The sequence below is a fragment of the Thunnus thynnus genome, chromosome 10, assembly GCF_963924715.1.
Source record: "Thunnus thynnus chromosome 10, fThuThy2.1, whole genome shotgun sequence".
In the NCBI taxonomy this organism is placed as follows: Eukaryota; Metazoa; Chordata; class Actinopteri; order Scombriformes; family Scombridae; genus Thunnus; species Thunnus thynnus.
The window spans coordinates 15,975,016-15,998,695 of NC_089526.1; the positions used below are offsets into that span (position 1 = coordinate 15,975,016).

Here is a 23,680-nt window from a genome sequence, read left to right on the forward strand (position 1 = left end):
GATAAATACTTTTTTTTTTTTACATTAATTCAGACCATGTAGCCCTGCAGGGAATGTTAATCTCCAGCTAAGCCAGAGAGGTCTATCATCTTAACAATAGCATTGAAAGAAATATCTGAGCATCACACATAGAGGATGCACAATAGTAAATCTCTTTCTTTCCCCCTTTCTCTCTCTCTCTCTCTCACACTATCACACTCACGTACAAAGACCTGTATTCATTACTCTGCATTTTTTAACAAAGATCTTGACATAAATCAGAAAGAGCGCATCAGTGAAGGAGGAGATGGGTTTACAGTAGCTGAAGAAGAAAGAAAATGAGGGAGAAGGAGGGTCGCAGTAATATCTGGAGATGTGCTCGACTGTAAAGCCACATAAACACACTTGAATTACCTTTTGAATTGCAAAAAAATAATACAAATCTCTATTTTTGGTGCTTATATACAAAGTATTTGACTGATAAAAGTTACATGGAGGCATTTTCTAAAAGAAATCAATGCTTAAATTTACTGAGTTGATTATTTGCCTAAAGAATGACATAATGACATAATTCCATAGTTTATAGTTCATACTTTTAATTTAACACCACAATACAGGTAATGGCCTTTATTCAGAAGAAGAAATAGTCCTATTTACCATGTATTTGTGCTTTTGCAAAAGAGAAACTAATAGATAACACCATACGCACCACATTAAACCTGCAAACGATCAGTTGATTGATCACTTAGTCAATCGACAGAAGATTAATTGCCAACCACTTTGAGAAAATGTCCAAATTCTCTTCTCAAACATGAATATTTTCTTGTTTCTTTAGTCTTCCAAGACATTTGAGGACATCACCTCAGGCTCTGGGAAACAGCGGCTGACAGTTTTCACTATTTCTAACATTTTATAGACCAAGCAACTAATCGTTTAATTGAGAAAATGATCAAGAGATTAACTGATAACTGAAATAATGTTTAGTTGCAGCCCTACACCACACATATGCAGATGTTAAAGAAAAGTTAAGGGGAAAAAAACAGCAAGTGTTTTAATAAGGTGCGCCACCCTGTGCATGTCAGAACAGTGCCAATGCTCCTTGGCATTGTTTCCTCCAAGTCTCTGCTGGAGGGATGTACAACATTCTTCCAAAAGATATTCCCTTATTCCGTTTTGTGATGATGGTGTCGGAGAGTGCTGTCTAACACATCAGTCCAAAATCTCCCATAGGTGTTCAACTGGGTTTAGATCTCACTTCAGCAAAGTCCATGGCACATCATTCATTATTTTCATCAAGGTCACTGCAAATCACAGAACCTGGCAAAAAAGTTTAGGCCACTTAAGTAGATAGTTATAACAATATGAGCTTGTGTGTGTGTGTGAGAGAGAGAGAGAGTGAGAGAGAGAGAGAGAGAGTTTTTAGTGTGTGTTTGTTCCTGACGCCTCATATATCACAAGTCTCAGTACTGTATCATCCCCCCGGTGAGTTTGCTTTAGCAGACAGCACAGAAACACTGAAGACAGCAGGTACGCGAACGCATACACAAGAACACCCCCTCTCCTTTTCACACACAGACAGACATACATGCACACACTGGAAAAGGAACAGGTGCAGGTTGAAAAAGCCAGCTGCCACCCTTTCTTTGTAACATCTACATTTCATCAGCCACAGCAGCAGCAGCAGCAGCAGCAGCACAGGTGATGCCGAGCCCAGTGGGCACCAAGATTAGGAGAGTGAGAAGAGGTTTAACTTACACTGTCATCTAAGGTCAGATTTGCATTTTCCTTTTATTGTTAAAGGTTAGGTATTCCAGTGGCTAAGCTGATCTGAGATCAATGCCTAAAGGCACCTTCCACTCTTGAGGATGACTCCTCGGAGCCACCAAGGATGACATCATATCTGCGCAGGAAGTTGAAAGGACAGTGGGGAGATTTTTGCCCATTTGGACCATCCTGATTGGTAGACAGCTGGTGTCCTCTGCGCCTATATCTCTGTCGCTCACTGTCTCTCTTCTTTCTTTCCCTCTCTGTCTGTTTCTCTCTTCTTCTCTTGCCTGTAGCTTCCTCTCTGTCATTTTATCTCAATCCCCTGATTTCTGTCTCTGCTGCTATCTCTGTCGCCCTATTGCTCCTGGCTTCCTCCCTCCTCACCCTGCATCTATTTGCTAGTTGCTTTCGGCTTCCCTCTCTTCCTTCTGCTCGGATGCTGCAAGGAAGTGCTGTCAGGTGAAACCCTGGTAGATTAACCTCTGACCCTCAGCAGGAGGTGGGACCGATTGGCTTGTAATTGCCATCAATGTAGCATGTGTGTGTGGGTGTAGGGTGAGCATTTGTGTGAGTGTTTTAGCTTGTGTATGCCTGTGTGTGTGTGTATGCTGTTTCTCCATCTGGGAAGTATAATGGATATCTGGCCTAGCACAGGCAGCCAGCAAATTTTAAGGGTGAAATGCATTCTGGGTTGTGATGGTGCATTATGGGTGTAACTGGGTCTTTGGTGTCCATACCAAAGAGGATGAAAAACCATTTCTGCAGCTCTCAGCAAACTAGAGCTTACTGCTGCGTGTCCAGAGCATCCATATACACAAACATGTTAACATACACACACACATATATACACACAAAACACAAGACATGAATACATAAATGTTTTTTTTTTCTCTCTTGTACTGACTATGAATGGCACCTGATTTTTTAAAACAGTGAGTGCTAAGGGCCCTCTTCTGCAGCTTGTCTGATTGGGTTTGTGCGCATGGGTACCCATGTGTGCAGAATATTTACGACCGTGTATGCATGTGTGCAAGCGCACATGTGTGTGCGCAGAGATGGAGTGCTGTGAAACAGAGGCTCTGACTGCCAGCAGTCCTTTGTCACACTGACTGACTGCTGAAACGCTGAAAGCAGGAAAGCCATTTCAGACTGTGGGGCTAAATGATGGCAGGTACTCGGATCCATCTGTAGCTCACTACAATAACACAATACAGACCAGTCATCAACAGCCCTGTCATCTCCATCTGTAAATGCACTTCACCCAGCCCCCTCCATCTCTCCTCCTCCTCAAAACTGCCATTCAAACACTTGTGTAACTGTCCCCTAAACCCAATTGGCCCTCATATATCTGAAGAGAGAGCCAGATTCACTGAAATAATTTGTGTGGCTCCTTTTCCCTTGTTTCCGTGTTTTGTTTGCTTTGTGTCGTCCTCAATTTGTTTTAGAGTTACTGCTGAATTTATTGGCTTGTTGTTTTGGTGGGAAGGGGGAAAATGTCACTTGGCTTTATCGTGTGACTCACTTGGAGTAGCCATGTATTTCTGGTAGTGTTGCTGCTACTTCTTGGGCCTATTGATGAAATTAATGACCGGGGTGACTAGATGGGCCGTCACAATACATGGCTCTGGAGACTCACAGGGGTGGGTGGGCTTTTACGCTGGCCAAGCACTAACACAGTCAGCTGCAAGAGAGACAGAGAGACAGAGCACCAAAAAAAAGGAAAAATAGACAACTAGAGAGTTTTTTCAAGGTGAGGTGGGGAGAAAATAGTGGGAGAGATATCAGATGGCAGAGGAATGCATGCAGTAAAAGAAAAGGATGAAGAATAAAAGTGGGTGGCAGAAAGTGAAGGGAGGGAAAGAGAGATAGTGAGTAAGTAAAAGCAGGTCTGGTCCAGGTGGGGTTCAGACAGTCAGTATGTTATTTTAGGAGGGCAGAGGGAGGGAGGGCAAGAGAAAGGGATAGATGGAGGGAGGGGAAGATGAATGTAGTTAATTAAGATGAGCAGGCGGAGGAGACAGTGTGGAATTACACAAACACTAATTAGAGTCTTCGTTAGGGGGCACGAAACGAGAGCGGCACATCCATCATCTCAACCCTCTATCCCTCTTTTCTCCCTCCTTCTTTACCTCTGTTCTCCACTGCTCTTTTTTTTTTGCATGGCAACCATATTTCCTCTCACGGTTTTCCCTAACTGTCTCCTGGCCTCCTCGGCCACTTTTCATTACACCGCCCCACCCCTCCCCCCACCTCCCCTTCTCAAGTTCATCTATCGATCCGATCAGCAGTTAACTAAATAGGTGCGATTTAACATTTGGAATTGGGATCGAAACAACCCCTGCTCTCCTCTTCTTTCACTTTGATTTCCATTCTTTGTTTTCAAAATCATTCCTTCTTTTTTTTTTTTTTTTTTATCACTGCTCCGGGAAGGATTTCATTTATACTCTCCCTCTCCCACTTTCCTGTTACATGCTGACAAACACAGACACCATTAACTGTACCATGTCAGCACTATTTTTATTGTCTCGCCAAGCCAGTCAATGCCTCCTCTAGTTTTGCTGCTCCTGCTTCAGTCCTCCTACATACAGTATACACAGCATTGTAAATCACTTACCTCTTCTTATCTTGCTCTCTCTCCTCTTCTCTCTCTTTTACACACAGGCTCTGAGCACTATGTCCTCTTTATCATTTCACTGTCCTCCTCTGGCTCATCCCCCCATTCCCTGCTCTAACTGAGGGGCAGATCAGCCTCTCACTGTTGTCGTTTGCATCCCTTTTCCCTCATGAGACAGGCGCAGGGATGGATGGAATAATGAGGGATTTGGAGAACTTTGGACAGAGCTGTGGGTAGTCCATGCCAGCCCTTGTTGTTGGCATTTGTGTACATACACACAGCATGACACAAAATAACACCATAAGCACTGTGTAGACACAATGCAACTGATTGCAGCAATGTACCTAATTCCGTTAGAACAATTTTAACCAATTTTCTACACATTGTATAACATGTATTTATATTGCACATGTTTTTGTACTGATTTGCAACCTCTTTGGCAGGTGTGGGTGTCAGTATTCAGTTATTACATTCAGTATGTTAAAGGACGCAGCTGGTGATTTTCTGTATTTTTCTTATTGTCAACAAATCTCATGTGCAGAGCCAAACCACTGATCCTGATTGATCCTGAACTCATCCTACTTACAAGCATTGTGAATCTACATACAAAGCCCAATATATGTAGCTGCAACGCTGTTGTCCAAAAACCCACGTCAGTGAGCCACACTGCACTGGGTGACATGTTCCTTCGCCCCAAAGAGTATGGGCCCCATTGGTTTGTGATCACTTTCCCACACATGCGCAGTGACATCTGCCTCACACTGAACCATATTCTCCTGAGACTGAAAACGTGATCGCTGTTATTAGTCTTTGGAGCCATTTCTAAATGAACTACCATAACCGTAATCTTCATAGCAAAGGAACATGTCACCCAGTGCAACGGTGTGGCTCATTGACGTGTTTTTAATTATTTTTGGACAACAACAGAGGTCTACACACAAAGGAATAACATATATCAGGCTTTGGAAACACATTGAATAGGAAGTAGGATCGATTATTGTTGGTTTTGTTAAGATTTGTTGACTATAAGAAAAATATAGAAAAATGCCAGCCTTATCCTTTAAAGAAAAAAGCATGCTTGATATAGGTAATCCATCACAATTTAGTTGGTTTTTGTTATATGCAGTTAAAAGTAGTGACTGTTTGAAAGGGTTTCCTTTTAGTGCTTGTATGTGCTTTTGGGAAACTGTAACATCAGAAATCAGAGCTGGCTGCTGAGTGGCAACCTTTTGAACAATTCAATGCATAATGGCTAAATATTTTAATCAGGAGGGAAGTGCTCAGAGAATTAGATGAATTTATATACTGATTGATATATTGTAGTATGCACAACAGGAAAAGTTGAAAGGTTATGTAAGGTGATGAGACCCCATCATGATGTTATCATTTTAGGGGGGTAGTCTGATGGGGTCTAGTCACTGGTAGTGGTGAAAGAGAAGAAGAAGGGATGGAGGTGATCTGGAGCAGGATTCTTGATTAGCTCAGTGGAAAGACTCATCCAGCTGAAGTGGAGGGGTGGAGGCGGGCCTCATCAATCTGACAGTGAAATGACAGCTGACAGCAGCAGAGAAAGGAATAGTTTTAAAATTGGACAGCAACGAGATGATCGGTTCACAGAAGTCATGACAAAGGCTGACTTGTTTAATTGAGAACGCCCTCAGCTGATTGAGAAGAGGCAGGAAAGGGGGGGGGAATCATTCAGACAGAGTTAGCATGAAGATAAGTCTCCCTGATTGAACTTTCCCTATGCTTCATTACTTTTTAAAATAAGTTTGTGTTAATATCCCCAGTTTTCATTTGTTGGGTCAAAAATGTTTCATTTGAATTTCATAGGAAGTTTGGATAAGTATATTTTTATGGTCAGGAACATATTTTCTCTATGCATCACCTCTGGATTCAAAAATGAAGATCAGACAGGCATTAGAAAGAGGATTCTGTCACACTGCATAGGACAGAAAGCTTGTACCTTTACTGCATTGTCCTGTAAAGACCATGATAAAAAGTTGATGATGTTCAGGAAATGCACACACTAAGAGACACACACATAGACACACACACACACCCCAAACACACAAGATCTGTATTTTTATATAAGAGAGGAAACATTACAGCAGTACAATACCAGTGTTTTCTTAAAGTGAGTGAAGTGCTACTGATATCTGTTTAACCAATAGCAACATAGCATGATCAAAAATTAATATTTGAAAATTGTATTTCAGTGATCTCATCTCTGTTCTTCAGTGCTCCCTGTGTGAATATTTATTATTTACCTCTTGGCTCCTGGACCTTTGACACAAGCCTGAACTTTGTATGAGCTTCTTGCTGTGGGGTCACAGAGCAAGAGAGCAGACACTACAGAAGACTCCCAACTGTTTGCAGCTCCAGGTCAAAGGTCACAGTAAGCTCACAGTTGGACCCTACTAACAAGCTACTTTCCACCTGCCCATCGTCATTCTTAGGTGACCTCAGAACACCTATAGCATGATAATGGACCACCTACACCTTTTTTTAAGAACAATCATTTGAGGTATTTTCCCTATATGTTAAAGGAATTGTTAAACATTTTGGGAGTTTGGCTTTCTTGAGGAGAATTAGAGAAGATTCTACTTTCATGTATGTACACTACATATGACAGAAAACAGCTAGCCTAACAAAATCCACCCACTAGCAACTCTAGAGCTCATCTAAGCATTGGTGAAATGTAACTATGTGGTGAAATATAACTACAAGTACTGTACTATACCAAAAGCACAGTTTTAAGGTGCAGTACCTGTACTTTATTTGAGTATTTAAATGTTTATGCTACTATCAGTTATAATATCAGTTTATCAGATAGCACAGGGGTCATTTTTATGCAGAAGTATTTTACTTTTGATACTTTAAGGACATTTTGCTGATAATAATTCTATACTGTCATACAAGAGGGATTTTCAATGTGGGACTTTTACTTGTAATGGAGTCCTTTTATATTAATGTATTGGTATTTTTTACTTTAGGGTTAGGGTTAGGTGAAGAATCTGAATACTGCACTGCTGCTTATTAACACATCAATTCTATTTATGTTTAATTTGTACAAAAACTAAAGTGTATAAATGACATTGTGGTTCTGCTAAGTCAAGCTAACCAACTGCTGGTGATGGGTTCATATTTCAAGTACAGACTTGAGATTCCTAAGAAAGCAAATAAGGGTACTTCCCAAAATATAAAAATGTTTCTTTAAAGATGTGCTTAATATTGTGATCAGTGAAGATATGTTTCCACCACTTATATGAGGAATTTTCAAAAAATCATTTCCATCTGCGGGCTCCACTTAGCAAGATCCTGTTCTAAAACAAAAACCATATGGGCTGCATCCTAAATCCTTAGGTTCCACCAAATAACAGAGCTCACTTTTATTGTTCAATATTTCCTCTGCAGTTTGTTTTAGTTTGTCTAAAGTTTTATAGTTTATATGCCTGCTCTTCGGTCTTAAAGGTTGCTTTCACATCAGCAGATCACCCAGTAAAACCAGCACCATGAGCAGCATCACCTGGTCTTTTGTCTTCCATCGGTAACCATTGTGGCAAATTCAGAATTCCTTCTGGCCACCACAACAGCAGCATGCTAATTTACTGTGAAACCACCGTAGTGCATCCCATCACTGCACCTCCTGTAATCCCTGCAGGTGAGAAAAAGGGAGAGATGGATTCCTTGAGTATCTGATTGAGCAGCACACGAGCTGAATAATTGATATGGAGGCTCTCCATGCCAATGAATACACACAGACGCACAAACACCAACTGTCTTACAGCACGTGCAGTCACCAGTCTCTCAGGCTAAACTAATCCTCCAGGAAATGTAATACGTGATTCAATTAGTAGCAGCATATAGCTACCTTCTGTGTGTGACATATGTGTATATGTGTGTGTATGTGTGTCTAAGAACAGAGCTGAGCAAGTCCACTCATTAATGTAAAACCATTTATGAATATATGGTGCTTTCCCACATCTCTTTCAGATCCTGAAGCATAAACAGGCAAACATTTATATGCTGAAGAGAAAAGCTCAGTAAAATGTAAAATAAAAGGCAAACTAGCGAATTAAGATTCTGATGGCAAACATACCAAATCAAATTATGTGATTTTATTTAAAAATATAGAAAGCACAACCTCCAAAATTGACAGAACAGCAAACAAAAGCCTTACCGCAGTCTCAAGCTAATGTTCTCTCCGAATGATCTCTGTTTGCTTTTCCATTATTCATCATCTTGTTTTCATGCACTCACAGTTGTTTTCCATGCTCACAGCAGTAGGATGATGCCACTGTCTTTCAAGTGCCTTTCTAAGGGGTCAACCCCCTGCATCAGACCCTGAAGTTTAAACATACAAGCAAAAAGGTGAGAAAAGTGCACTCTGTGTCTGTCTGAAGGGTATTAAAGGATCTTTGTCAGTTTCCTTTTTAAGACAATGTTTTCCCTGATTTTAATTGCTCAGCATGTCAAAAAGAGTGTTGAGTACAGCCACAAAAACACTTTCCAAGTCGGGATCGGTAACAGATTAAATTTCATTATGAGTTTTAAAAAGCGTCTCTAAGAGCAGGTGTTATCATGTTTAAAACTGATATCTTGAATTAGACACTAAGTTGATAGTCTTCCTTTTGTCTGAGGTCTAATTTAATAAAGTGTTTCAGAGAATAAAAAAAATCCTAAATCATATATCAGTTACAAATTTTAGGCAGGAAAACATTTTGTAACTTATTAAAGGAGACAAGCTGTCAAATTTGTGACTTCAGACCTCCTTTAGACCCATTACTTTTTCAATTTTACCAGCGTTTTGCTCATTTGTGATACAGTGTTGTGATCAGCTGGTTTCTCTTTTTACAGCAGTATCTTAAATTAGCTCTCAGCAGGGTAATTCCTAAATTCTATTTTCATACATTACAAAGTCAGATCTTTACCCAAAAAAAGGAACTTCAATACTTTTAAAATACTAAACACTGCCTTTGCTAGGAAGCTTGTTAAAAATTACATAATTTTTCTCAGTCCTGGCAAATAATAATTGCTTTTTTTAAATGCATGTAGTGAAATACAGCCCATCTCATGGTCCAGTGGGGGAAGAGATGGAGGAGAGAGAACAAGAGTGTAACTCTTTATTGCTCCATCTCTCTTTCACGCTCTCTGAACCTCTCTATTACCCTGGAAGTCTCCTGAATCTCTAAAAAAAACACACACACACACACACACGCACGCACACACTCGAGCATAGTGTCCACTCTTGAATGCTACATAATATACAGCATGTAGATAAAAATAATGAGTGTGTGTGTGTGTGTGTGTGTGTGTGTGTGCTTCTCAGTGTGTATTTGTGTGTCTGAGTTATGATTGATGTCTTTCTGCTCATATTAGGCATTTAAAGACGAATGGGAGAGAGTGAGGGAGCACGATGAAGGGGAAAAACAGCCACTTAAGAGGGTCTAAACCATTTAACCACTTAACCCCGAAGCCCTTTCAATGTCACACTCAGACTGCCTCCTCTGCTCTCTCTCTCCTCCATCCTGCCTCTATCAAATTCAAATTTGCTTTATGGCAGGATCATAATTAAGAACTGGTTCGTACATTAGTACACTATGTATATACTATAATACTGCTGCAACTTTATTTTCATTAATGTTTAATCTATTGATTTCTTTTTTGATGAATTGTTTAGTCTATAAAATTTAGGCTCAGGTAACATTTCCAACTATCAGTCCAAAACCCAAAGACATTTTGTTTATAATGATATGAAGCACAAAAAAAGACCCATTTGCTTGATAAATTATTTAAATTGATTGATCAATTATCAAATTTGTTGGCAATTAATTCTCTGCTGATTAAACGATTAATCATTTCAGCTCTATTATACAACACTATATACCCTATATAGCTATACTGTACTGCATAGTATAATATAATAAAAGATGAGGAAAATATTTGAACAATATTTGAACATATACACATATGCTGTGTTACCAGTAGTTTGATGGAGGGTTGATATTTGGTGTCCGGGCTGGTCTGGTATGTGTTAGCTTGACATGGGGTCTGGAGGTGAAGGAATATGATCAAACACCACCAGGAGAAATGCGACTCAAGGTATTCCAAAATTGTCTTATTTGCATGTTGTATCTTAGCTGGCTGGCTAACGTTAATGACTGGTAAGGCTACATTTGCAAATCCCTGGTTTAGTTCATCATTGGAGGGTGCGAGAACAATGCAACTTCATGCAGTTACTGGTGCTAGTGTTAAGCTACCTGTTGATGGTTAATAAATACCTCTAAACCAGTGGCGTAAGCAGAAATTGTATTTTGAGTGGGCCAATACTAAAAGTGGGTGGGCCATCTTTTCCCAGAAAAACTGACTTATTAAAAGTTAAAAGAAGAAAAAAGAGCAACCAGTTTACTTTGCAACATTCTGCATCACAAAAGGCAATAACAGCAAAACACTGCCAATCCAACATGCTCGACCAAAAGAGAATCAGTCTATATAATTAATTATTTTATTGCACAAAGTGGCAATTAAACATAACCCCAGACAGAGGTGTTAACTTAGACAGAAATTGCACATGTAACATATCCCTTGTGTATCGATCATTAAACTGTAAGCTGGCTGCTTTTTAAACCGCAACCCTTGTTTGCTTTTTCTACACATGTTAAACACACAAGATGGATGTGAAGCGTTTTGCCATTGAGTAATTAGTAAAGTATTGTGATTACTTTTTTTTAAGAGGGATCATATGTAGGCCTAATGTGTAAATTATTAAATTTTTCAAGTAACTTGCCTACAACTTTGTGAAAATAAAATCGGGACTGAAATGTTTTGGCCACCAGAGGAGAATTCCAGGAAGAATGGAAGGAGGCTCTGGACACATCTCAAGGAGAGTACTTTGAAGGGGATTAGAAACATACTACTGAAAGATTTTTTTGACAGTTTTGTATTTTCAACCATTCAGTGAATGTTTGAGTCCTCCCTCGTACTTCAAGGATGAGGTTTATCATTCAGTACCTCAGCAGCATGCCACTCACATGTGTTCTTATCTCTACTCTTTGTCCTGCCCAGCATCTGCCTACTGACTGGTTCATATTAGATAAGACCTGCCTTCTCGAAGCTTGCCAACCAGTCAAAATGACAAATGACAACTTGTGACTGTGACAATAGCAACTATGAGTTTTTGTGATAGATGTACTTCTCTTTTTCAGCTCCTCACTTATCGTCTGTTCATCATCATTATGCATTCATGTCAGACCCCCCACCCCAAAAGGCCGTTAAACATCCATCCATCCATTCATAATTTCTTTTGTCTCCATTACTAAATTATTTTTAGGTGAAGTTTGCCACAAACTGGGGAAAATATTTAGTTGCCTTGAAAATCAGTAGCTCACTGACTGACTGATTTGCAGTGATGGTGAATTAACCCTGATTGGCCGGCCTGTCTGTCTGTAATCAAAGTGGATGAGGCGAGGGCAGGCATCAGCCCAGCCGGATGAGACTCTCATTATTTTCCTCGCTACTTTCTTCTCCTCTCATCGCCTACATCAATTTATAAAACCGCTCTCTCATTCTGTCTCCTCTCCCTCTTTCCCAAGCCTTCTGCTCATCAAATCCCCCTCCTCGACTTATACATTCCTATTTTTCATTTCCACGTTCTCTCTCTCTCCCTCCTTTTCTGTCTCTCTCCTTCCTTTCTCCCTCCCTCTCTCTCCCCTGGATATTTAGTTTGATTTATTGCCTCTTGTTGGAAAGGTTGGCGTTTTAATAACTCAGTTCCTCCTCACCCGAATGAAGAGGGAGAGAATTGTGCGAGGAGAAGAAGAACTTTAGTAAGCACAAAATAAACGTGCGGACAGACAAGCAAGGTTTTCTAGTGCTTTTCTTTTATCTCCTCGAGCACTCTCCATCTCTTTCATGTCTTCTGGTCCCTCTCACCATTCTCTCCGGCTGAGGATGTAAAAGCTAAACGTGCAGCCGAAATGGATGTCAATTTGAGCTCCTCTCTGATCTGTGGCGAGAAAAATACACATACGCGCGCACATCCAACAGCTGTAATGGACTGGGAATGTGAAAACTGACAGCCACATCAAAAATGGACCGTCTGGTCTGAGGTAAAGAAAGCAAGGTACAACAAAAAGACTTTAACTAGAAGATCAATGATGAAAGAGGGAAAGCACTCTGGCCATTAGATACATACACGGTGATAATAATAGTAATAAAAGCACAAAGATAGAAGCGTGAATGTGACAGAGAGAGAGAAAGCAGGTTGGAAATGTACGTATGTTCATCAGCTAATGGGCCAGTGGAGAGATAAAGAGAGCATGAGTGAGACAAAGATAGTGAGAGACTGACGGGGAGATTTCTAGCACCAAACAGAGCCTTTATTTAGATGGCGATTATTCACACTGGTCATTAGAGAACCATATCACTTTCCCTCATTTACTGAAAGACGGCAAGGGAGAGGGGGCGAGGAGAGAATGAGAGGGCAATCATTAGATGATATCACTTTCACCCATCTTCTGATGAGGGGGAGAAGGGAATGAGCAGAGCAGAGCAGACAGATACTGTCTGAAAATCCACATCCTCAAGCAATAAGACAATAACTAGCAATTAATAATTCAAATCCCAAACCAGCAGCCAGTGTATTGACACGTGGGAGTTAACAAACCTGTTAAAAGAGGCTTATGCTCTTGTTCATTTCATTTTCTTCATCTCCATTGGATGTAAATCTATCTGATCGGTGTGATTATGAAGTCTTAGCTATAGGCTGAGCATGTTGTTTGTTCTTCTACATCCTGTCTCCTCCAAGAGCAATTAAGTTAACGTGTATGTAGAGTTAATTACAGAGCACAAAGTGAGATTATTGGAAAACATGTGTGTGTTTTCTACATTATTAAACGTCTGCAGGTATTCATTGAAAACCTGTCAAACGTTGTGATGTAAGAACAGCAGCAGTAAAGAGGCGTTTTAATGACACACATATCCACAAACACACACTTAAAACTCTTTCTCTCTCTCTCACACACACACACACACACACACACACACACACACACACACACACACACACACACACACACACACACACACACACACACACTCAGTGCAAGTGTCTGATTCCGCAGTAATAACTCACAGGGAAAATCGTTGATGGGGAAAATGTCATTGACAGGGAAAGAAAAAAAAAATCTGCATTTTTATCTTCAGCCCATAATTTTAAGTGGCCCGGCCTGTTTGAATGTTTCCCAAGGGAACAATTAACTTGCTTTTAGTTCCTACCACATAAGCATGTCTGCCAAATCCCCATCAGGTCGCTGCCCACAAAAACACACACTGACAGGCTGAGATTACAGACACAAAGACACAAACTGGAAAACACTCGTATGTGTGCACTTGATGAAGAAAGCGAGTGTTTCAACAACAAGAAATTTGTGAATTTAGTTTAAAAAAAAAAAAAAAAAAGGCTAAAAATTAAATGCAGTTTTGTTTGTGTGGCTCAGCCAGCTTTGATTCTCTTACATTGTGGATCCATTAAACTGTAATATGTTCCTTTATGTACATCAAAGTGTCACTGTCACCATTTTGGCTTTTATACATTGATATCTAGAGCAAATATGTATGGAAATACAAGATTTAGTGGTTCCACTGCCAATCACACAGCTGATAAAAAGAGATTGATATTAACTTACATGTCATTGTCTTATCTCATTCAGAGCCAAATGACTGAGAAAGTGAGGGATTTGTGTCCTCCTCAGTAGTACTTTGATGGGATTCAAATCTGTATGTGCTGTGATGGGACAGTCACTTCAACTACTAGGTTGCCCTGGTGCCTCCTCTTTGGCTGTATTTAAATGGAAATCTCTTTTTGGCATCAAAAAAAATAATTTTGTTTGTTTTTAGAGACCAGAGCATAAACTGAGGAAGCTGCAAGTCACAACAGCGGCGTGTCTTGGCAGTAAATAGATCAAGACATAACCTTCACTGTATTTTTGGCAGAATATCATACTGCGTGCGCAAACAGCCAAAGCCTCGTTCATCTCAAAGTTAATTTTACTACAGAGAGTTCACTCAGTCCATCTGGGATGGAGAGGAGGAGCGGAGGGGGGATACAGTACAGTCGGGGACAGAAAAGGGAGAGGAGAGGATAAATTGTGGAGGTGTTCGGGGAGAGGATGACTGCTGGCACAGAGAGGATGGAGAGAGAGAGAAAAGGGACTGCAGCGAGTGGCCTGGTGTATGGAGGGAACAGAGGGACAGATGAATATGCAGAGCGCGCCGCTTGTCCTCTTCTTGCTTCCATCTGACTCTACTAATCATCCGCAAATGCTGGGAGAAGGGAGGGGGGGAGAACAGGAGAGACAGAAAGTACAGGAAGAAAGAGAAACAGAATGAGAATGAGAGGAATATACAGTACGTATGTTGAAGACAACAATTTTGTGACACCACTGCCTAGACAATACTTCAGTTACGGTTCCATTACCAAATAATACATCTTTCCACATTGCAGCATATAGATATCATTCACCACAAAACCTATTTTTTATTCACCAAAAGTCAAAGTTCTCAAATGTTATATGTTGTCTAGACACAAGCAGCCATATATAAAAAAACCCTGTAATAATCTTACTGTACACACATATCATATATACTAATATTTTACTGTTAATTAGGCTAATAAATAATAAATAGGTTTATAAACTGGCTGAAATTCCATTTAGCTGCTTCAGTTTTGGGGTCCTGGTTTTGTGCATGCTGGCTCACTGTCACACTGTCATGTCTTACAGGGACACTTGAATAGAACAGAGCTATTGTTAATGTTATTAGTAACACCTGTGCTTTTCCTATTATATAACGAGTCAAAATATCTGCTGTGAAAAAGGCCTATTGTAAGTCTGTATGTAGCATACACTATCTATCAATAAGGGTACATAAAGCGTCTCTGTATATAAAGCCAAAGCAACTTATTCTATAGTTGGCAACGTAATAAGTTGCCCACTTAACTTAAGAAGCAACTCATTACAAGTGATGCAAAACTGTGCTGCCATCTTGCATTACTTGTACATCACAGTGCCAAGCAGATCGCAGCCCTGTATAAAACACTAGAACTGTATGGTCGCTGTCCTACAAAAACCATGTATCTCCAAAATGTCAGCTTTTGGTGAGAAAAAACAGGCCTGTTTTCATCTATGTGACAATGCATGTCTCAGACCTATCCAATGTATGCTATGTAGTTTCAGTTACATTTTAAACTGTGTATAGTCTCCGTCCGTTCCAGTCTGCAAATGAATGAATTTGTACAATAGTTCTTTTTGAGTCACTGTCCTCTAACGCTTGATTGTCTTGCCTCACTTGTAAGTGCGTCTGCCAAATGACAAAATGTTAATGTAAACATATAGTTACTTTATGTTTGTTGAGAGGTATTGGAAATAGTACATTGACAAACAAGATGCCATATTAAATCAATTTCATCAGCTGATGGAGTTTGGACAAGAGATGAGTCCGCTGTCATCACCTGACTGGACATAATAGTTATATATTTGTCATTGTTTAGCTTTCTTTAGTTTAATGTCCATTTGTGTCCTAATGTAGATTTGTTCTCTGAGCTGTGTGTATATTGGGAGCTTTTAGAAACCAGAGTCAAATTCCTTTTATGTGTGCACATACTTAGGTAATAAAGTTGATTCAGATTCTGGTTCTTGAGTCTGTCCAAAATTGGCAAAAATTTTATTAAAGTAGGCAAATTTCTTATCAAAAAAAAATCTGAGCAAGCATTTGATGCCAGCTTCCTGTACTTGCCAGTTTTCTATACTCAATGCTTTGGGCATATTTCTGTCAGTACCCAAAAAGTACTGAAGTTTGATTATTTTCCCTATCAAAGATAGAGAGGAGAGGAGGACAAGAGGTAACATAAGGAAAAGAGGCTAGGCTGCTTTAAAAGTGGGGTAGCAAACAAAGAGAAAAACAGACAGAGAAAAAAAGAAAAGCAGATTGGACACTGTATCAGTGATGATGAGGAGAAAGAAGAGACACAATCGGATTGATTGCATCTCAGAGTGTTGTATTCAGTAGGGGCCACTTACACAGTCAATAGTAATGGATAGCACAAGTTGTACCAGTACAATAAGAGACCCTGCCTTCTTTATCTGCTTACATGTAGTACATGGCAACAACAATAGCTCCGACTACTGCATTGAAAATCTATCCGACATACTCAATCCTCAACTATTAGTCACCAAAAACGCTGAAGTGCACCCCCCACCCCCCACACCCTCAGACAACAAAAGAGAGAAATGAAATGAGGGAAAAGGCACAGATGACCGTCAATACACAAGAGTGCGAGAAAAGAGTAAATGCAGACAGAAAGAGGTAGAGCAGAGGAAAAAAGAGGGGAGGAAAGGCAATAGGGGGCTTAGGGGGAAGTACGAAAGTGCATCAAAAAGCATTCAATAAACACGTCTCTATAGTAACCAAGATGTAATTTGCTTGGTGAGAAAAAGAAAACGATGGAGATTGAGGGAGAGTGATGGAGAGAGGGGAATAGAAAAGCATTTACCATCACTGCTTGAGTCCAGAGCTGTAATTACGGAACTGAGACGCAGCGAGAGAGGGGGAGGAAAGAGCGGAGGTACACACAAGAAAAGAGCCGCACACAATATACTTTTACAAAAGGAAAAAGGTGAGAATGGAACATACACACAAGTAAAGTGATGACCCCATAAAATTAGCACTGTTGCAAATAAGCGTGGTAGGCGTGTAGAAGAAAGGCAGGGAAAAATAGCAGCTGAAGAAAGTACAAAATGACAAAGATAATGGAAAAGAGAAAGTTGTGAAAAAAGGCATCTTTTGTGAGCGTGTGGGGGGAGTGAGTACACGTTGACTTGTTGATGGAACTACAAGACAATGTGACAATCCTGCCTGGTTATTAAGCTGAATCAAAAAATTAACAACTCACTAATTAAGTAGGGAGAAGTATTAATGTTGCAGGGACCCCCGAGAAAAAGAAAAGAAGAAGAAGAAGATGTGGAATGGAGTAAAAGTGAGGACAGGCAAAGACAAGATATCTGATACATCTGGGAAGTACTAGTATTTGAAAAATGAGTGATCGACAAGCCAAGATGTGCATGAAACATGCAGGCATATGGCCGATCAAAATAGTAAGAGGCCAAAAATAGCGGGATTACAGAGAAGACGGAGAATGGGGCCAGACCCGCTCTGTGCGTGTGTGTGTGTGTGTGTGTGACAGAAAGAGAGACAGAGTGATGTAGAGAGAGGAGTGTGTTCATGGTGTGCGTGTGTGTGTGTGTGTGTGTGTGTGTATGTATAGGGTACAGTAGTTGATTACAGCTCTGGCGAGTGGCTTGGTGTCAGCCTGTATATGTGGCGATAACAGGATTAAGAGGCTACTGACACTACTGTACAAAAGCAATGGCGAGAGAGAGAGGAAGTGATGGTGAGGAGAGAAAGAGAAAGAGAGAGAGGGAGAGGAGGAAAAACAGCATGAGAGGGGGGAGGGTGGGATGAGAGGAACTTAAAGGAATGTTTCCCTCAAATTCTGAACATTCCTTTGACATGTGGTATTAAATAATGAGTAATAAGTTCATACAAAAGTATAAAAAAAAGCAGATTTTTTTTTTTAATCATACCAATGAGTGTTGAACTGAATAAATGCAGATGCTTCCATACAGACCATAAGGGGTCACTGAACTGTTAGTCACAAGATATTGCCTTTGCAGTCAACAGATCTCAACCCAGTTGATGCAACATGCTAGATAGCGCACTCCCTCGTCATCATCAAAACACCAAATGAGGGAATATCTAATACCAAGTGGCACTGAATCTGTTCTTTATGTTGTTGTTTTTTTGTCTTCAATATGTCACCTATCTGTGCAGATTATTACTAGATTACACAACACAAACTACTGAAAATAATACTGAAACCTGATTTACACCTGGAGCAATGGCATCAATAGTTTTGAGCTTTCAACATTACAGAAAACTGGAGAAAGTCAATATAAGCCAAGACTTCAGGTTGCCATCTTTATGAGTCATCAGTAACATAAATGCGGCTGCTCATTCTGTGATTCACTGGATGCAAGTTTGTTCTGATACAGGATAAACTCTATGGTATAACAGAGAATGTTTGCCGAGATAAACTGTGCCAGGAGATGGGGGTGGTGGTAGGGGGACCTTTTTGACCAGTAATGAGAGGATCAATGAGAGCGAAGATTAGGACGGATGATGGATAGAGATAGAGGGAAAAGATTTTGGAAAGAGTGCTGATAATGATGAATAGCAGACACACAGAGGGGGCAGAGAGAAGACAAAAAGTTGAAAGAAATATTACAGAAGAACGGAGGGAGAAAGAGAAAGAAATTGGCGAGAAAAATAGAAGCTGGGAAGTTGGTGCTGAGAGCGACCATTAGTACGTGTAAAATCCATCAGCTTTGCAATCAACATGGCTCTTAATTTAGTGCATCATAACTGTAGATCTCAATTGGTGCACCCATGAGGTAAATGAGACCACTTTTCTCTCCAATCCAATCTGAGTCAAGAAGGGAAACTGGTCAATTTATAGTCGGCAACAGAGGAGCTATCTGCAGGGCCGCTGAATACTTAAACTGTTATGTTCAGAAGACAATTCCAAATTGAAAGTTAGACAGCTTTTGCCAAGAAAGAGAGGGAGAATAAAATGAATTTTCACAAAACATTATTAACCTCTGGCACTCTTACAAGATTTGTTAGGAACTGTCTGGTCCTACAGATCAATCAAAGTGAAAGAGAGAGAGACCCCTGCAGAGTGAGTTACTCCTCTGTGGTGCGCTCCACGTTTACTGGGAGAGCGCTAGCTCACCAGGGACAAATTAGCCACACAGGAGCACTGAGGCATCATGGGAAATTAATGATCAGGACCTCCAGGAAGTGAGCTAATGAGTCCTAGTGCAACGCGCACACATAGTACACCATGCACTGCACACACACACACACACACACACACACACACACACACACATATGCAGGATAAAATATAGAGAAAGCAAGAGTAGGAGGGGGTCCTCCAGATAGGAAATAGTCATACGTGCAGTTGCAGCAGCAAATAACACAAAGCTATCAATGTAGCTTTGTCTACATGAGTGATAGTGCTGGGACAATAGCAGGGTTAGTAATCACACAAACACACACACACTTAGAGAATCTGATAATTAGAGAGGACCACCAGTGGCTTTCGCCCATGGAGGCATAGTGATTACTGTCACTACACCCTCCCCTGGGGTGGCTGACAACAACCAAAGAATTAGTATTTATACATACACACACACACATACAAAGACACACACACACACATCTCATGCAGCCAAGTGTAGCTGAAATAAATGGGGATCTTGGTGTGTCTCCCTGCTGTTTGATTACCTTGTGTGGTGAATAACTGAATGCATCATTTCACCAGATAATCTTGGCCTACTTGGAGCTATAGGCTACAGTAAGTATAAGCTGGAAGAAGGAAGGAAGTGCTGGAGGAAATGAAGCAGGATGTTTGCTAGTTCAGCTCTGAACCAGCTGCTCAAAGGCACCTCAGTTTCTGCTGAAGTGCCTATGAGCAAACAACTGTTTTAAAGGAGCTGCTCAGGGTCTGACAGGACTTTGCAGGATTATTGAACCCTTTTGCATGAATAAATAATGTTAGCTCCAGATGAGTCAGCTCAGGTGGGTAAAATCAGCACAGAGGGACCCAGGCTTTCCTGAAAAATTGGAACAGTGACAGACTGTCTCCCTACACCAGTCGGCGCACCTCACTAGGATTTTGCTCTACAGTACACCACATCACCACACCCTTGTCTGATTGGCTCAAAGTTTTCCCGGCACCGCCCTCAGCTCAGCGGAACCGCCCTTGCAGCGCTGTGCAGCCTGTTGCTGCCAAACCAGCTGGCAGTTTCAATTCAATTCTGACCTCTTAATGTACTCGAAATCCTGACCTTTTAACTTAATTTTAGTTTCCTGTTTTTTTTAGTTAATTACATTCCAGTGAAGGGATTTCATTCTAAAAGCATTATGCGGATTGTGGACAAACTCTCAAGAACTTTTCACTGTGGAAGTTCACAAATTCAACTCAGCAGCCTGTAACTATCAACCTGTTTTTTTTTTTTATTAATTTATCTACATGCATCATGCGGCAACTGCAGCAGCAGATGACGTAGAAGTCTGAGTTTGTTCAAGAGTTGGTGAAGCTGCTGGGAGAACTTGTTCACCGATCTCATTATTTTGTTGGGTCCCCTCACCTTGATCCGCACGCCACACCCAGCCGGTGTAGAGCCTCTCCGCGCGGGCCGCTTGCGGAGGTCAGGATGGGTTCCCTGACGTGGACACCGGGAGCTCTGCCTGCCTGGAAAGCCACGCTTTTCTTCTTCAACATAGTTTCAGCTGCTGTGGCCAAAAGACACGTCGTGTACTGGAATTCAACAAACACCAGGTGAGAAAACTCTCCCCTCTGCGCTGCTTCTTATCTGGGGCCAAATTAAAGCTTAATATAAAGGAAACTTGAATCTTTTCTACTTTTTTAATTCGCGTAGGACAAACGTACCTGGTCTGAACTTGCACTTTCATGCTGTTGCACAACCAGCACAATTCCTATTAAATGAGTCAGGCTGTGGTTTCAAGAATTTCTGCTATGCAGCTGATCACGTCCTTGTGTATTTAATAGAAGACGGGTGCAGAGATTACCTACAACCTGCAGCTGTTAACCCAAAAGCTATCAGACAGGTATTTTTCTTAGATAAGCACAGCCTGAACCGTGGAGATATAATAGACTCCTGGGTTCATTTGAGACAGTGGCCTGATCTCACCTTTTTCCTGCAGCTATCTTTATCGTAATGACTACACTCTAACCCTGGCTTTCACCTGTCCACTGCCTTTTGGAGTTAGTGATTATGCTACTTATAGAATACCAGAAGTAAGGGTTTCTTCTTAAGTGTTTGTTCTGAATAGCGCCCTAGATAGCATTCTGAGGACACAGGTGTATATTAAAGTCTAAAGTGCTGCTGTGCATAAGTGAATATGTAGTTGGGTAATGGGAAGGTGTGTGTGCGTGTGAGTGTGTTTGTGTGTAATGGGTTGATTGGGGCCATTAGGAAGGCAGAGAGAGGCTCACCTGCTGATCCAGGTGTTCCAGTCTAGGCTAATTGAAGGGTGGGAGACCTGCAGGGCCAGTAGGGCTACTGCCCAAAATAACACGTCCACCATTCCCTCACCTGCTTATTTAGAGACTCTTGCTCCCCGCAAAAGGCCTGATTCCCCAAACACTCTTTCAGATGAATGACCTTTTTACTTAATAGCCGCTGGCCACAGAGACCGCTTTGTCACTCACAGCTTTGTCTGGGATTTTACATTTGTGGATGCACAAAATGTGACAGAAATATGACTCTGGGGACTTATTATTTCCCCAAGGGGCTCCTTTGTCTGGTCTCCAGGACTCATTCTGCACTGGAGTCACCCAAGGTTGTATCCAGTGTGTCCAGGCGGGTAAAACCCAGTCCTGTAATTGGGATCCAACAGAAATATGGTGCGCAGGAACACTGTGAGGATTTAGCACCTTCTTGCTCCCCCAGAGATTCAGGGATGAATGGTCACAGCCTTTGGCAGGGCCACACAGTCGGCTGCAACACCACACAATCACAATGCCATCAGCATCACGGCGGAGGGTAACCCACTGTGGCAGAGAATCACTCTCATCAGCAACACCACCCAATCACAAAGCTATCAGCGCGGCCGTGATGCTGCACCCGGTCCAGAATCCCCTGGGTTTACTGCTGGGACTCACTTTAATTCCTTCTCTCCTTTTTCCTTTCCTCTCCTTTCCTCTCCTCTCCTCTCCTCTCCTCTCCTGTCCTCTCCTCACTCTTCATTACCTCCTTTGTTACATTCCGCTCTTCTTTTCATTTTTTCATCTGCGCTCCCCCTCTTCTCTCCTTCACCCCCTTTATCTCTCACGACTCCCTCCTGCCCGGTGATGGATATTGGCGGTGTGATTAGTTGAGCTTCAGTCATTTTCCCATACCATATTTTCTATTAGCTGCCAGCCAGCCAGCCAAGTTGTCCTGACGCCTGTAAATGTAGCCTGGCGAGGGGAAAAGGAGCTGAGGGACATAAGAGGGATGCTTTTCTTGGCATGAAGCTGCACCGCAGGCTCCACGACTGCACTCAGTGCTCACTGCATGTCACAAAATAACCACTTTTGGCTTTTTGTTTATTTGTCCAGTGTCCACAAAGTTGTAGCAGTTTCAAATTTAGCTCTTATTCTAAACAATTGAACACACTAACACACTCTGGCATGACTAATTTCTTAAAGCTGTTGTCATCACTATGTTCAATATTAACATCAGACCAAATGCATGTGTTAGACAGTGCAGTGCAGGTATAAATAAAGTTTTTTGGAATCTAAATAGTAAGTTATCAGCTACAGTATAAGCCAAAGACTTGTGTGGACCAGTTTATTTATCATGTTTTATGCCTTCATTATTCTCCCCATTTCTAACTCTGGAAAAAAAACAAAGGGGAGCTTTTGCTGCCGTTACAGACATTACATTGAAGGCTTAGCTCATACATAACATAACTGTAGCTATGAGCAAACAGACTACTCTCAATACGGATGACAGAAGACAGAAGTCTCTGGTCATCACCTTTCCTTCGACATCTAGATTTATAGTTTTAATGAAGCAGGGGCAATGAAGTAGAGACTGAAGGGGCCTTGTTGCCCAGTTCTTTGCCGGCTAATATGTCCATAACAAAGACTCAGCGAAACACTTAAACTGGCACACATTTAGCACCTTCCAGATTGAAAAATGGAGCCATGTAATGGAAGTGATGGCTGATTGCAGGGTCAGCGTTGGAACATGGCGGGATCAGATACCCAGGCCTCTTTGATTGTGGAGTTCAAGTAGCTCTATTGCCCCCTTTTATGATTTTATGGGCAGAGTTTACGATCATTCTAGATTTTATAACCGTGTTTCTCTCAAAGCGACACTTCCTTATCAGAGGAGGAATTATTTTTTTACTTCCCGGAGCAGTTAAAGGTTAGTAAAATATTATAACCGTAATGCTCTAAGCCTGAGTGTGCGTGTGTGTGTGCTCCCGGTGCTGACAGTATACCTCAGCTCTCCCCTGAGTAGTAAGCCAAGAGCGAGCTCAGACTAGTTTATTGGTATATTTGGTCCCCTCTTGTGTGCCGTGGTGTGCTTTAAAACCTGTTGAACCAAACAAGTTGACCAGCCGCTTTGCTGATACAACAGCTTCTTCCTCTTCATCCATCCTCATAAATTCACTCAGGGT

General features: G+C 41.2%; 1 protein-coding gene and 1 long non-coding RNA gene across 2 annotated transcripts in view; one reads left to right on the forward strand and one right to left on the reverse strand.

The window, feature by feature from the left end:
• Positions 1-609: 609 nt before the first annotated feature.
• On the reverse strand, positions 610-21,715 carry LOC137191403 (uncharacterized). Its single transcript, XR_010930402.1, has 5 exons — positions 20,937-21,715; positions 20,635-20,804; positions 8,544-8,707; positions 7,890-8,018; positions 610-1,296 (listed from the first exon to the last, which is right to left on the reverse strand). It is a non-coding gene; the product is annotated as an uncharacterized lncRNA (long non-coding RNA).
• The window catches only part of si:dkey-246i14.3 (ephrin A4), a 32,936-nt gene continuing 29,948 nt past the window's right edge, over positions 20,693-23,680 (forward strand). Inside the window, exon 1 of the mRNA XM_067601451.1 lies at positions 20,693-20,825. Coding sequence (XP_067457552.1) covers positions 20,701-20,825 — 125 coding nt within the window. The 5' untranslated portion in view covers positions 20,693-20,700. The remainder of the gene's footprint in view (positions 20,826-23,680) is intronic.